General features: G+C 49.9%; 1 protein-coding gene across 3 annotated transcripts in view; it reads right to left on the reverse strand.

The window, feature by feature from the left end:
• Positions 1 to 2,111: 2,111 nt before the first annotated feature.
• The window catches only part of LOC118214083 (mannosyl-oligosaccharide 1,2-alpha-mannosidase IB-like), a 101,113-nt gene continuing 87,110 nt past the window's right edge, over positions 2,112 to 16,114 (reverse strand). For all 3 annotated transcript variants that reach the window (XM_035393584.1, XM_035393583.1, XM_035393585.1), the window contains 3 exons: positions 13,000 to 13,172; positions 7,033 to 7,148; positions 2,112 to 6,035 (listed from right to left, as the gene is read on the reverse strand). In XM_035393584.1, coding sequence (XP_035249475.1) covers positions 5,903 to 6,035; positions 7,033 to 7,148; positions 13,000 to 13,172 — 422 coding nt within the window. In that variant the 3' untranslated portion in view covers positions 2,112 to 5,902. The remainder of the gene's footprint in view (positions 6,036 to 7,032; positions 7,149 to 12,999; positions 13,173 to 16,114) is intronic.

A 16,114-nucleotide genomic window follows, 5' to 3' on the forward strand; every position in this document is an offset into this window, starting at 1 on the left:
ATTCCTGACCCCCGCTTCACGTTACCGTCTCGCCTCGATCGCTTCTCCTGCATGGTAGCAGACTCCTTCGCTGGATGCCGGTCTCCTCCTCCCCCCCCCCTCTGATCCTGACTTAATGCGGCCGCGGCTATCGCGGCGGCCTGACATACCATCCCCCGTGCCTCCATCGCTCCAGACCTTTTTCATTATGTCGCCTCATTGGTCAACACCTCCCTGCCAAAACGCTTTATCCTGACAGCTTTCATCTCCTAACCAGACTTCCCTGTTCCTCCTCAAAAACTCTCGAACAAGCCGTTTGGCCCCGTCGCTGGTGCGCTGGAGGTGCTGAGCTCTTTCTTTGACTAGCCGCCACTTGAAGCACAGTGTGTCCTAATGGAGCTTACTGGACCTTTCTGCGTGAATTACTCACTTTGAAGTCCAGTGTCCCCAAGACAGAGCTTCTGGACGCACAGTGTAATGCATCAACTTTGTCACAAGACGCTGTATCTGGGACTCGGGGTCACGCACACTCTTCAGATACAACTTCTGATCAACCTATCCGTCCCTAAAGGACCCTCCACTGTCAGACGTGACCGTGCCAGTGCAGACTGCGGCCTGCAGCAAGATGATGCAAACTTGCATTCATTTAGTAATTTTGCATTATCCATCCATCCATCCATCCATCCATCCATTATCTATACCTGGTTATCCTGGTCAGGGTTACGGGGGTGCTGGAGCCAGCATGCAATGGGCGGGAGGCAGGAATACACTCTGGAGAGGCCTCCAATGTATCGCAGGGCACACTCACCATTCACTCACACACTCACACCTATAGGCAAGTTAGTCTCCAATTAGCCTACCTGCATGTCTTTGGACTGTGAGAGGAAAGCGGAGTAGCCTTAGGAAACCCACACGGACACGGGGAGAAAATGCAAACTCCACACAGAAAGGCCCAGGCCGGGATTTGAACCCAGGACCTTCTTGCTACCCACTGCGCTGCCCGTATTTATTTTGTCTGTTTTATTGTATTATTAATATTTAAAAAAAACATTGTCAAATGTTCCTGCACTTAATATAAAATTTTAATCACTTTTGCAGGTATCAGCTGTGTACTTAATATATAAAATCACTGCTCTATTTTTGGCTCTGGTGCTAGAAGTACCCGTTATTTGCACTTGGGGATATTTGGATCTCCTTATAAATCCCTTTGGACAAAACCATATGAATAAGCGTAGCTTAATAAAATGGTTCAGAGGCCTAGTGGGTTGTGTACTATGAAAGCCATATGGAGGTGAGGGCCATCCTGACCTCCAAACGAGTTCCATCTGCTCCCTGCCAGAGTTCACAGACAGAGAATGCTTATCCTGTGCAAGGTGTGGACTCTGAACACCGTCTTGCCTGTTCAGTGTGCACATTGTGATAGTGTGTGCAGTGCGTTACGTACAGATACAGAATTAGCGAATGATAAGTGAGAAAAATAACAGAATACATTGTGTGTTGAGATGGGGAGTGTTCAGTGTGGCCGTTGGGATGGGGTACGTCCAGTCCTGTGAAGCTGTAGTGTGTGTTTTTAATGCGTGAGGCTAACTGCTTACGTAATATCATACCAGCCCCGAAGGAAGAACTTGTGTTTAGTGTTTGTGAATGTGTTCACTGTACTGCACCAGTAAATGGACCCTGCATGGCACGCTGGCTCTATCTCTCCTGCTGATTTGCCTGCTTTATCTGGCCGTGTAATTGCTCCTGTAAGTTCTCCGTACAGTGTCGCCACTGAACCCAGGAGATGCCCACTGGTCTGCTTTTAAAATATCTCTCAGAAAATAGCATGGCTGTAACATAAAACAAGCCAATCCTGTAAAAGTGCAGAAAAAACAGACAATATATCTTCATGCTGCAGAGTGAATATTTTATGAACCATTTTGTTTGTAGGGCGAGTAATGTTTTTTTGGTGACCTCATTTCTCTTTTCTTTATCAGGTGGCTGGACTGAGATTCTGGGAAAATTTCTAACGCAGGGAAAAACCGAATTAATTGTTAGCAGGATTGATCTGAGTTCAAATGATTCTTGCATTCTCAGAGTTGGCTTATTAATGATAACGTGTGATGAAAAAAAGAAAATAAATGTCCAACAGGTAATTTTTCACCATGTTTATTGAATCAGTATTTTTTTTTACTCTGTTTTGTATTTTAAACATATTTACAATTCATTTTGATCAGTAAAAATACAAATGTGGAATACTGTGTCTGAAAATCCGCAGGTCAAAGAAGACATCCAAGTTGAGCTCAGGGTCCATCTGGAAACAGAAGATGATGTCATGATGATGTTGAGTAGAAAAAACAGAAACCGAAAACAACCAAACAAACCCAGTACCAACACAACGCAAGCCAGGCCAGCGGAGTGTCACTACCGCCCCCTGGGGGAACAAGAAAGGAAGTGTCAGAGGCTCAAAGTCTTCCTTCATTTCCACTAAAGAAGGTGCCCAACGGTAAGAGCACGCTGGCGGCGCTGATCATCCGCTCGTTCTTCACATCTCCAGGGATTCCTGCACCGCCCCCACCCCGTTACAGGAGAGGCAGGGAGGGGCTGTTGATCCTCTGTGATTGTCTGGTTCCATTAGAGAGGTCTTTTATTCAAGTACGACGTTGGAAAACATTCTACCTCTCTCCTCGAACAGCCCCGGACAAACACATTTACACATTAAGCGACTTAAACAAATAAATCTAACTCCCCCAGAAAGTCCTTGTTCTTTCTCTTTTTCTACGTCTTTTTTTTTTTTTTGTCTTTTCTTAAGGCAACATACAGAGAACATGCGGCTCTGTCGGAACTCAGTTTACACAGGGCCACAGAAAGTGCAAAAGGACGGTCAAACACGGACAGAACCACAGCGACGAATGGAGAAAAGGAGCCGGACTCGAACAGCACCAGAGTGTCAGCAGGAGCAGAGATCACGCAGCTCGTGTGACGCGTTTCTTTCAACCGTCTGATACCGTGGTCGACCACCCTCACTGATATTAGTATTCAGATTACCGGACTTCATTATGAGCTTCTCAGTCTTAAAGGACACCTGAGGTACACTACAGGTCAAAAGTTTTAGTACACATTACTTGTGTTTTAGTGCTTTAGTGTTTAGTGTTTTTTAATGAACTTTAAGCAGTTTAACTTCTGTAAATAACCTCAAAAGGCACAAGGTAAGAAGTGAATAGTCGGAAGTTAAAAATAATCTTACTTCACAGGATAGTGACAAAAATTTTGCAGTTCAGTAAAACCCCATATCTGGCAACAGCTGAAGTGAAATCAAGTTGGTTTGGGATGAACTGGACACAAAGGCCAAGGAGAAGCAACCCACAAGTGCAGCACATCGTTGGAAACTTCTGCAACACTGTAGGTGTGAAATTTCAGAACCATACCTTTAACCACACTGTTAAAGGTGGCTATTTTGATGAATCTAGAATTTTGATAATTTGATAATTTGATCATTTTTGGTAAAATAAAAGATGACTGTTTTATCTCTGATTGCTTGGAAACTGTGGGTACTAAAATGTATGACTGGTAGTGTACCTCTCTAAAGAATACAGCACAATGCAATTCGACCTTATCATTCCCCGTAAGTCTTCATACCTCCACAATGCAGTTTCCAGGTCTGGAAGTTCAAACTTCAATCAGCCTGACACACCAACATGCACAACAAATAGTGCGTTGACAGCACTGTTAACAGCAGAGATAAACACAATAAAGTACAAGTAACAACCCCTGTTAATTATGACAACTGGTGTACAGACAACACGGGGCAAATTACTGTACTGCGTCGGCATATACAATAGACATCTACTGAGTGAAGCTGAAGCTAAAGGCCACCATACTTCCACCAGAGATAACCCTTATAAGGTCATAAGCGTCATTCCTGCTGACACCAGGAGGACAATGGCGATGAAAGCCAGCACGGGGAAGGGGGCAGGTGCCTGGAGGAAATGTAGTGTATGTGCCTGTGTAACAATGCCAGTGAAGAGGTGTTCTACTGGGCCTGATGTATGTATGCATGTGTGTGTGCTGGCGGATGTCGTAATGCCTGGAGAAGTCATACAACATCACATCATCATGTCACATGGGACGTACTGGCCAGTGAGAATAAAATGGATTTATGTTTGGGGGGAGGGGGGGTAATTGCACCTTTTCAGCGTTTAGTGAAGGTAGGTATGGAAATCTTTAGCCATCACATTCATCTTTTTGGGGAGACAGGGGAAACAGAAGCGTAAGATCTACACCACTAGGTGGCAGTAGGGAGATTTACTGGAAGGGAGCATCCAGTAGGCAACTTCTAAAGCAGACTGCACTGTCTAAATGTCAACCATCAACCAGGAGAGTATACAGACACAGTAAAAGAGTCCAGTGTAAATCCAACTCTAACAGGGTAAGGACAACAAGTACACTGTAAGAGTTGATTTAACACTGAACACTACTGTGCACAAGGCAGAATGTCCATGGCGCCTCCGGCAGTGTGGTCCCTGGGAGCTCCCCGCTGACGCGTTTATCTGCGTCCTGACTCTCCCACAGAGCTCTTACGTAAGACAGCGCTGTCTACACCAGCCTCCACAGCACGCCACCCTCTCTCCTACACTGACACCCGACTGGACAACCAGTCAAAAAAAAAAAAATCTTTCCCTACTCACCTTTTATTCAAAAATTTACATTTAGAACATGGCTTATCACACACAGTGTTTAAATACCCTCATCTTCATTGAAAACATCGATTGGGGATGACTTAAGAATGACTCGACGTGGGACGTTGAGGAACATAATGGTGCTGAACGTGAACTGAGTTAATCAGGCCTACGGTCGATGGTTTGGAACTGAGGGACAGTTGACTTCCAGGAAGGAGGTGCGATTGGTGTAATTTAAACGTCTCGGACTGCAATTGGTCAGCCAGACTGCAGAAGCACAGCACAGCCTCCCCAGTCCAGCTTCTGCACCTGCTGCAGAAGGCTCCCTAATCAACAGCCCACCATTACACAACTCCTACAGCACGTAAGCAGACAGCGTTTATCTGTTCCACTGTGAGGACGAGAGAGAGAGCTACGGATGAAAGGTCACCACTGACTGGGGCAGTTGGGCAACATGACACTGTACTGTACTGTACGTTATCCACGGCTACGGCCAATGTACACTTTTTCTCAGCTGATCCTCGAGCCCGGAGACTGAGAATGAGGCCATGGACAAAAACAGCAGGACACCGCCAACTGATTGACCCCACCCAACATGGAGACCCTCTCTGTCCCACCAAAGTGAGTGTGACAGGAAGTCAGTATAGTTCCAGGTCAAAGGTCATCACCGGGAGGAGTAAACCGGTAGTGCTGTAGTTTGGGGTTAGCGTCGACCGTGTTCAAGCCAGAAATTAGGAAGGGGGGTGGAAATAACGCCCCAGAAAAAGAAATCCTCACGATCTTACATGTGCGCAACATAAACGAGTGCACATCCACTCCGCGAAAATCGCTGTCCATCTGTCTGCAGGCATGTCTGTCCACAGAAACTAAGGTCCATCCCAGCCCAGTAGAAACCAGTGTCCTCGCCAGCCTGTCTTTTTAAACAGATAAATGCAGAGATATGTACACATATCTCCGCTCACAGCAGCGGCTGCAGTCAGTGTGTCCATCCAGGAATGATAAATATACACCCTCTCCCAGCAGAGTCTGTGAATGTGCAGAGACCGGTCCCGTGGTCCTCCTGTGCGCTGCGCATGGACGTTTGGTCAGATGGGAAACAATGGAATAAAGTACAAAGTAGGCCTGGTCAGGTGACCCCCGTGAGCTCACCGCGTCACGTGACCGCGTGCAGGAGCAGAGGCCCCGCCCCTTCTCTCTGCGGCCCTTCTGAAGGGGGGAGGAGAGTGGCGGGACGGTCCTGCTTCGGGCGTCCCGTGCGGCCCCTCCTATCGCAGGGCGTTTGTCCCGGGCAGGGTGAGGTTGCCCTGGTGCAGGACGGGTAGGGGGTGGGCCTCCGTGTTGAACACCCAGTTCTCCAGGGGGAGGAGGTCATCGCCAGAGAACAGCAGGTACAGATACCTGGGGGCAGGCAGGCACAATGCTCAGGTACCTACTACTATACACCTGTATACTCACTATATACCTGATCTTATCACACTCATGCAGCCACAGTTCATACGTACACATCATAGTTCTAGCTGCAGTGTTGCAGAAAATCTCGCTCGTGAGAGGAAATTAAAAATTATGGTGAAAAAACTGCAACTAACATTCTGATCTAGAGATTTTTCTTTCAAATCCACCAACAGAGGGCAGCATTTCCACGTTCTTGCTGAGGCTCTTTCTCCCACTTTACCTCAAACTGGAGTAAATTAATCTGACGTGCAGCAAGGCTCATTACGCTGCGTAACACAAATTAAATCCTAAAAATGCCCACTATCCTCACACAACAGTACCTGGGCCTCAGACCAGCGCAGTAATAACAGCTAATAAGTACTAACAGGAAGGGCATTATTACCACTGCAGTTACAGCTGGGGAACTGCTACTGTACAGTATGTTTGATGTTCTAACTTTAGTAATAAAGCACAGTAACCACGTAATTAACACTAGCTGGGGCTATTTACATAAGCCACCAGCGTGCTGTGTGGTACTGTTCATTTACACAGTAGCTGCATTTTTATTTGCTAAGTAAACGCAGTTTGATTCCACAAGATCCACCTTGAAATGAGTGAGCGTCAACAGTTAAATAACAAGAATATGAAGCTGTGAACAGAGAGTCCCCGTAGACTTAAAACGCCTGAGAAAAATGAGAAAGGTGACAGGGCCGTTTACTGTGAGGAAGCCCATTTCACTCCCGTGTACTGCCGGGAGATTACCAAGCCTGCGCAACACCGACGGACAGGAACAAGCGCACAAAATGAGAGAGGACTGCGAGACTACCCTTCGGCCTGCTGCGTTTCTGTAATCATCTTCACTTTGAGCGCACGCTCTAATCGGCCAATCAGAACGGTAAGCCAGCGCGCTGTGTGGGGAGGGGGAGTGTGTGCGTGGGGTTTGGGGGGGGGGGGGGCGGCTCACTTCAGTGTCTCTGCGAGGAAGAAGCTCTGCTGCACGTCGTCGTAGGTGGGGTTGGACGAGTAGACGTCTTTGACGCCGGAGAAGCCTCCGCTCACACGGCAGTACTTGTCAATGGCCTGGCGGACGGAAAGAGACAGAGTCAGGGAGGGCTCCCTCTGGTGGAGAAATCACAAAATCACACCCCCCCCCCACTCCCCCCTCCCCTGCAAACAGCTTTCTGTCCTACCCAACCCCAGGGGCACCCAGGCAAACAACAGCCCGAAAACATGCGCAACATCTGAAGGTGGGTGGGGCTTGGGAAATCTGATAACTGAGACCGCTGGAGGCTTTCTTTCCACCTTGCTGAGAGCTCGGTGAGAGAGAGAACACGGTTGATCTGAGTGCAATTTAAGAGTGTGGGCATTAACATGTAATTGGTAGAACACTGCCAAAAAAACACAAATTCTACAAACAAAGAAACATGTAGAAATGAGAAACAGATAGAAAACACAGACATTTAACCTCTTAAAAGTTACTGTCAGTTAACAGTCATTTCAAACTCAAAAAACTCCACAGCTACATGCAATGTAAAAAAAAAAAAGCCATCAGACGCATTCAGTAAACATTACAGACCACAGCACACACACTCCATAAACACTACACACAGTCTGCAAACACCAAATATTATGTAGGTTTACATTAAATAAACCTAGATAAGTGCTACTCAAATTCTTCAATCATAAAATAATCACTCCACCCACATTCTGCAAACAAATCCTCGGTACACACCAGTGATATGGAAATTCTGGGCTGACATCAATAACAGATATTTCTCTGCCCGCATCGACCAATGGCAACGCAGACACGTGGCCTGTTTGGCATTATAGGGCAAATGCAAACTGCCACCTAATGTCCATTCACAGGAGTAGTACACGAGCACTGAAGAATAACCACTAATCGTCGTGGCATCGGTTGCCACTTTTTTTTTCCATCACAAGGACTTAATCCCACAGGAACTGGTTTCTGTTTTCGGTTTGTGCTTTTTTCTCCTTTTTTCGCCGCGAGTCATGTGTGACAAAAGCAGCAGCATCACATCAGGGAGGGAAGCCAGCCATTGTCTGTAACCTCAGAAATCACTCAAAAAAAAGCCCGCAGACTTTGGAGCTGATTTTTTTGTAGTTAGTGAATAATTTCCCTCTCATCTCAGAATCAAAGTAGGAGCACATTTCACGTCTGCGTTCTGGCTCAGGCTTGGGACGTGCTGGGCCGGAATATGGCATGACCCGGAGGAACCACAGGTGCCCGGGGTCACCTCTTTTGTTTTCGGTACGCCTCGTCCACCCTGACCTCAGCGCTCTCGACAGCGGGGGGCTAGTGGGCTCCAGACACGACCTCCGCTAGCACCATCAGCATCATCTGCGCGAGGGGATGCAAAAGCCACCCATCGGAGTCCTGTTTGCATTTTGCTCTGTTACACTAACTAGCCACTCGAGTCCAGGATGAGAGAGAGAAAAACACCACTTAGCACAACAAAGGCTCTTTTATGAATATTCAAGTGACGATCAGAACAATGACACCAAAATGCAGAATGCAAATGAACCTCTTGTCAGTAACAACAACAACCTGTCTTTGTCTTTCCACCTGTTTTTTTTCTTCTAGTGTTTTCTCATTGCCCTGCAAAGCTGGAAAACAGTTGGTATAGAACCCCTGGCCTTTTAGGAGACCTACCACACAATTAGTCAGATAATTCATACAGTGCATCATAAGTTAGTCTTCATCTGATCTTCATGCCTGAATGTGTAGCCTTACTGTGGCTGGTCTGGAGATAGGTCCCTACTGTGGGACGCTAACTGGCTGCCTGCTAATCCCAGGTTTACACAGCGGAGATTCGCTAATGTGCTAAAATGACACCGCGTACCCAATAAGGTATTTCCCTCTATCCTGAGACAGAAGACTGGGGTATTATCCTTCTCCTCAATCCGCTTTATATCACATTAAGCTCATTAAGCAGACGCTCCTTATCCAGAGCTAACAATATAGGATAAACGGATGTGCATTCACCTGATTGACATGAACAATAGCGCCAGAACTGGCTAACAACATCCGCGACCAGCGAATAATGATGCAACACCACTTAAGCACTAGTGCGAGTTAACTACGCTAACCAAGAATGAATGTGCAAATTCTACATACAGACAAGCAAGCAGCATTGTTTCTTTCATTTGGAGCTCACAGTTTATTTTACATTTACATCACTATCACTTAACAAATGCTCTTATGCAGAGTGACCTAAAAAAAATTGAAAACATCAGTGTTAGTCTGATGAACTCAAAATATAAAAATTGATATACCTATAACTATATCCCACATGGAATTCGGAAAAATAGATATACCTATAACCCAAATGGAAATGCAAAAAATATCTAAAGAGGGTCAGGGTCACACTCTTTAGATATTCAGTGTGCACTGGAGGACTGAACACAATCCTTTTTTAAGTCTCTGGTTTGAAGCGAGGGGGGATCAACAAAAAGCACTTTAAGGAACCAACAGCTCTGCAGCGGACGCGCTTTTAAAAAAAAACACTGCGCAGCTGAATTCGTATCGCGCTGACGGTGAATTCTATTGGATTTCTCAAATCCGCGCCGCGCCCGCGCGGGGGCTGCTCATTTCACGGGTGAGCCGGGACACGGGCCCTGTGTGCAGCCGCTCGTGACGGGATCGGCTGGAACGGGCTTTGGGAAACGAGAGGGGGACGCTGGGCGTGTGCGCGTGCTAACGCTACCCCGCGGCGGAGAGAGCGAGAGGAACGCAAAACCAACCACCTCTGGTTCCCTGTCCGCCGCTTCAGACGGGCGGGCGTGCCCACTGTGAGGCGTCTCACACAGGGGCCAGGACAGCCCTCCATTTTAAAGAGCTGTCTCGGGTCTCCAGAACGGTAGCGGCCTAAACCTATGAAGTTCAAACCCGCGGGTCACGACCCCTGGGCCACAGCCACACCCCGCAATGAAAGCTTTGCTTTGCAGAGCCTAAAGACAGTTCTGCCCCAGGGACCTCCACCCAGGCCCAAAGGCATGCATGAGACCCCCATCAAAAGTTAAAAATGCTTATTAAAAAAAAAAAAAAGAAAAAGTCACATATATTTAGAAATAATTCCACATTAGCCATTGCATATATAGTGCCAGTGAGTGTCTACAGTACCTTCAAGGACCCCCAGCACAGGGGTCCACAGACCCCCTGCTGAAAACCCAGACCTTAAGACAGAGAGCCTGGACAGAAATCTGCTGGGCCAGAGGGAGAGCTGTGCGTGACTGCGAAGTGCCAGGCCCGCCCCCCTAACCCCCCCTATACCCACACACACCACTCCCCCCCCCACCCCAAGAAGGCACTCTTGAGGAAAATGGCGGCGTTGTTCTGCTGATTTTCCTCCAGCATTGCTGTATTTCAATCCTGTCCCTGATTGCTCATGAAGGGACACCACTCCTCCTGGGGGCTGGGGGGCGATGGGGGTGCAGGATAATGCAGAAAAAACCACACAAGTGAACGCAGAGAACATCACGGGGCGGGAAACAACGGAAGCGCCGCACTTACGCCTCTCTGTTCAGCCGACAGCAATTGCAATGGCTCCGACAGCAATAACGCGCTCAGCGGCCCAGAACCAAACGCCGCGCGCAAACGAACGAGCGGAGTGTGAAAGCGACGCTCCGAGCGCGTTTTCGTTCGGTCCGCCCGCCGCGGCTGCCGAGCGCTCGCTGAACCGACTCCCCCAGGCCCCAGCGTAGAAAGCGACGCGCTTCCTGACCTGCATTCAGATCTCATTACAAGCACCTTTATGAAATCAAGAGGTAACTAATGTACTGAAGTCTTACAGCACCAGACATCCACGCACAGCGATAATGAGTTTAGAAGGAGGACGCCCATAACAGAGCAACAGCCGGTGAAACCACATTCACTGATTGTGTTGTGATAAAATCTGAATAGATAGTTTGCGGTAATTTTGTCAGATCACTTTTAATAGCGACTTTTAATAATTGCTTTTAAGGTACCCTTTTGTTAAATGTATTTTTACTGTAGAGACCTCTTCCTGGCTTCCACCTCCCCCTCCAGGTTTGTCTCCATGTACTCTCGCCTGTCCTGACACAACCTTCACCCCCCCCCCCCCACTCAGATTAAGCCCACAGTACACGAAAGAACAGCTCCACCAACACCACAGCAGTCACCTCACACACATCACTGCCTCAGCACCTCACACTCCAAACACAGAGGACTGAGCCTGCCGCGGGGTTCAGGGTTCGAATGGGATCCCCGGATCCCGCCCTCCATCATTACACAGGTCCAGTCCTGGAGGGAAAGCAGGGGCGACTTTGCCCCTACGCACACGCACACGCACACGCACACGAGCCCGCCTCCTCCGCTTCAGTCATCCCTCTGCTTTAATATCGATCTGAATTCACTGGGCGGCCAGCAGCCCCACGGGCTGTGTACAATCTGAGCAAACTCAAAGCAGGAAACGCTTTACAATTCAAACAAGGAGAGCGAGCGGAGAGCAGGATACAGCAGGAGCCCAGAGGCAGTGTGTGCTCAGGGAGAGACATGCATGTGCACGGGGTGTGCGTTCATACGCACGTATGCGCACACACAGCACGTGTGCACACACACACGCACGCGCATCACGCACGCACGCACATACGCGTGACGTGTGTACCTGCACACAGCGCTACACAAGCAGAGAAATACAGATGCTTGTGGACAGAGCCGACAACCCTTCCATCCAGGTTTCCCACCCACAACATGAGAGCGCTGAATTTTGTCCTTCAACCACCAGCACCAGTTACAGTTACAGTTAGCGCGTCTCCACGCGTGCGTCTGCCGGCCCGCTCGACGGCCGGCCCCTTGCCTCACGCGTGCGGTCGGCGCACACAGAGCAGGCCCTTTCATCCGCACACCGTCGACCCCCTGAGAGCGCCCTGCCGCCTCGCCCGCTCCGGCAGCTCCTCGGACAGAGCGGCCTTTATGACATCACGCAGCAGCTGCTCCCTCCCTCCCTCCCTCCCTCTCTTCTCCTCTCATCCACTCCCCTCTGCCCTCCATTCATCAGGGCCCCAACAGCTGCTCTTCTTCCTCCCTCTCTCCCTCCATCTAATCGCCTGAGAGGACAGCTGCTGCACACTACTGTAAGTCCCCACAGAGACGCTGGCACCAAAGACTCGTATCGGAGACGTCAGGCAGGCTCACACACCACACACAGCAGCACACAGACTCAGAGGCAAGGCCCAAAGAGCACGTATGCAGAGTGTTCAGCATTAAAGACTCGTACAGTACACCCGGGGCATCGGTACCTCATTCCAGAGTCAACAGGATCAATGATTCAGATTTCACAGATAGCAGCACCGAGGACTCAGTCACACACAGTCAATAAAAACTGGATTTGGTGTTCTTGGTGCTGGTCTTATTAAAGCACAGTGCACATTTACGCCAGCTCTCTCTGTGAGTGACTGAAGCCATGCAGTGCACTACCACGTTACAGATAAGTTCTCAACAGCCCCTGTCCCCATGGCGACAGTGCGCGTGCCGTTCTACTGATCACCGGTCCTGGAGCTCCAGTCCCTGCCTGCTGTTGTTGAGACCGGAGATTCCCCCACCCTTCAGTGGCAAGAGGTAATCTTACAGGACTCCAGCAGAGGGCACCGTCGAGCTGCTGGATGCCAGTGTGCCCTTGGGTTGGTCCATGCGTGAGAACAACCGCGCCACCGTTCTCCCGGTAACACATGGACGAAGGAAGAGAAAACAGCAGATGTCCTGGCGGGCCCCGGACCAGAGGCAGCAGCCATGCAGCTGCACTGACTGGAGCTCATTTCAGGCTGGGTTAAACAGAGCTTTCTCCAGGTCTGAGTCCTGCCATAGCAGCGAGGCACCCTACCAGTGAGTCATTACACATGCACGTCACGCTCCCTCTGACTCAGGGACCCCCCCGGGGGGGGTTAGTCTCACCTGCGCCGCCTCCCAGCCCCACTGCCGGTACTTGGGGTCGTGGGTGAACCTCCACATGTACCAGTACGTCTCGATGACCTCCGGCCGCAGGATGTAGTACTTCTCGTTCTGCCGCACGGCCACGGCCTCCAGGCCGCTGTCGAACTTAAAGGCCTCCGGGCCGAGCTTCAGCACTGCCGGGGGGACACACAGGGAGAGGCATGCTGGGAGAGAGGCAGGGGCGTGTCCAGTGGGGCAATTTCATTGGCCACCCCAGGTGCCACCCCGACCTTCTCACCTACAATAGCGCATTATAATTGGCTAATGACAAGACAATAACATAAGTGTTTTAGTCTTGTGACGAGACCTAACCCTTTAAGGTGTGAGATCACAAATGTGTGACTAGAATGTTCTTAGTTGAACATTTTATCACTGAGGCAACAATCCCTACTGAAAGAGTTGGAAAACACTGACTTAATTTAGAAAAAAAAACTCCAAAAAACTACTCTTCAAAGGGTTAAAATCTCATTTCTTCCTCTCAAGTATAAAATATTAGCGTATTTAAGTTACTTTTGCTTGACAAGTGAAACTGTTTCACCCCATTGGCAAATCCTGAAATCAGTCAAACTGCCTCACCACAGGCAATATTTTTGTCTTATTTTACAAAAAGTAGTAGGTTTTAAGGTCTAAACATAAGACTAAAATGCTTGTCAATACATTTTTTTTTGCAGTGTGATACTAATAGATACGCAATGATGCAACTGCATATCATTTGCAGAGTGTCTAAAAAAACAAGACTAGGAGAAGTGTAATATTCACAGGCAGGCCAAAACTACATGATGCATTGAGAAAGACTCCCATAGCAACCTGATTCTAAAATGAGAACAATAAGAGCACAATTTGTTCTGCTGAACGCCAGGCTTTGCTAAGTGAGGTAATTATTCAGTGTTAAGTTAAAATGAATATAGAACCTCATTTGTTAAGTTAAAATGAACACAAAACCTAATTTGTAAACACTGAAGAGAGAAGCACGGACAGACTCAGCTCCTTCTTAGGAAGGCTAATGCAGCGTAAGCTGTGAGCCCTGACACCCCACAGGCGTGTGTGTGGGTGTGTGTGTGTGAGTCCTCACCTGTGCGGTTTGTAGGACTCGTGGCAGGTGTGTGTGTGTGTGAGTCCTCACCTGTGCGGTTTGTAGGACTCGTGGCAGGTGTGTGTGTGTGTGTGTGTGTGTGAGTCCTCACCTGTGCGGTTGTAGGACCCGTGGCAGGTGTGTGTGTGAGTCCTCACCTGTGCGGTGGTAGGACCCGTGGCAGGTGTGTGTGTGTGTGTGTGTGTGTGTGTGTGAGTCCTCACCTGTGCGGTCGTAGGACTCGTGGCAGATGTGTGTGTGTGTGTGTGTGTGTGTGTGTGTGTGTGAGTCCTCACCTGTGCGGTCGTAGGACTCGTGGCAGGTGTGTGTGTGTGTGTGTGTGTGTGTCCTCACCTGTGCGGTGGTAGGACTCGTGGCAGGTGTGTGTGTGTGTGTGTGTGTGTGAGTCCTCACCTGTGCGGTCGTAGGACGCGTGGCAGGTGTGTGTGTGTGTGAGTCCTCACCTGTGCGGTTTGTAGGACTCGTGGCAGGTGTGTGTGTGTGTGAGTCCTCACCTGTGCGGTCGTAGGACTCGTGGCAGGTGTGTGTGTGTGTGTGAGTCCTCACCTGTGCGGTGGTAGGACTCGTGGCAGGTGTGTGTGTGTGTGTGTGTGAGTGTGTGTGTGTGTGTGTGAGTCCTCACCTGTGCGGTGGTAGGACTCGTGGCAGGTGTGTGTGTGTGAGTCCTCACCTGTGCGGTCGTAGGACTCGTGGCAGGTGTGTGTGTGTGTGTGAGTCCCCACCTGTGCGGTCGTAGGACTCGTGGCAGGTGTGTGTGTGTGTGTGAGTCCCCACCTGTGCGGTCGTAGGACTCGTGGCAGGTGTGTGTGTGTGTGTGAGTCCTCACCTGTGCGGTCGTAGGACTCGTGGCAGGTGTGTGTGTGTGTGTGTGTGTGTGTGTGTGTGTGAGTCCTCACCTGTGCGGTCGTAGGACTCGTGGCAGGTGTGTGTGTGTGTGTGTGTGTGTGTGTGTGTGTGTGAGTCCTCACCTGTGCGGTGGTAGGACCCGTGGCAGGTGTGTGTGTGAGTCCTCACCTGTGCGGTGGTAGGACTCGTGGCAGGTGTGTGTGTGTGTGTGTGTGTGAGTCCTCACCTGTGCGGTCGTAGGACTCGTGGCAGGTGTGTGTGTGTGTGTGTGTGTGTGTGTGTGTGTGTGAGTCCTCACCTGTGCGGTCGTAGGACTCGTGGCAGGTGTGTGTGTGTGTGTGTGTGTGTGAGTCCTCACCTGTGCGGTGGTAGGACTCGTGGCAGGTGTGTGTGTGTGTGAGTCCTCACCTGTGCGGTCGTAGGACTCGTGGCAGGTGTGTGTGTGTGTGTGAGTCCTCACCTGTGCGGTGGTAGGACTCGTGGCAGGTGTGTGTGTGTGTGTGTGTGAGTCCTCACCTGTGCGGTGGTAGGACTCGTGGCAGGTGTGTGTGTGTGTGTGAGTCCTCACCTGTGCGGTGGTAGGACTCGTGGCAGGTGTGTGTGTGTGAGTCCTCACCTGTGCGGTCGTAGGACTCGTGGCAGGTGTGTGTGTGTGTGTGAGTCCCCACCTGTGCGGTCGTAGGACTCGTGGCAGGTGTGTGTGTGTGTGTGAGTCCCCACCTGTGCGGTCGTAGGACTCGTGGCAGGTGTGTGTGTGTGTGTGAGTCCTCACCTGTGCGGTCGTAGGACTCGTGGCAGGTGTGTGTGTGTGTGTGTGTGTGTGTGTGTGAGAGTCCTCACCTGTGCGGTCGTAGGACTCGTGGCAGGTGTGTGTGTGTGTGTGTGTGTGTGTGTGTGTGTGTGAGTCCTCACCTGTGCGGTGGTAGGACTCGTGGCAGGTGTGTGTGTGTGTGTGTGTGTGCGAGTCCTCACCTGTGCGGTGGTAGGACTCGTGGCAGGTGTGTGTGTGTGTGTGTGTGTGTGTGTGTGCGCGTGAGTCCTCACCTGTGCGGTGGTAGGACGCGTGGCAGGTGTGTGTGTGTGTGTGTGTGTGTGTGTGTGTGCGCGTGAGTCCTCACCTGTGCGGTGGTAGGACTC

The sequence above is a fragment of the Anguilla anguilla genome, chromosome 15, assembly GCF_013347855.1.
Source record: "Anguilla anguilla isolate fAngAng1 chromosome 15, fAngAng1.pri, whole genome shotgun sequence".
NCBI lineage: Eukaryota > Metazoa > Chordata > Actinopteri > Anguilliformes > Anguillidae > Anguilla > Anguilla anguilla.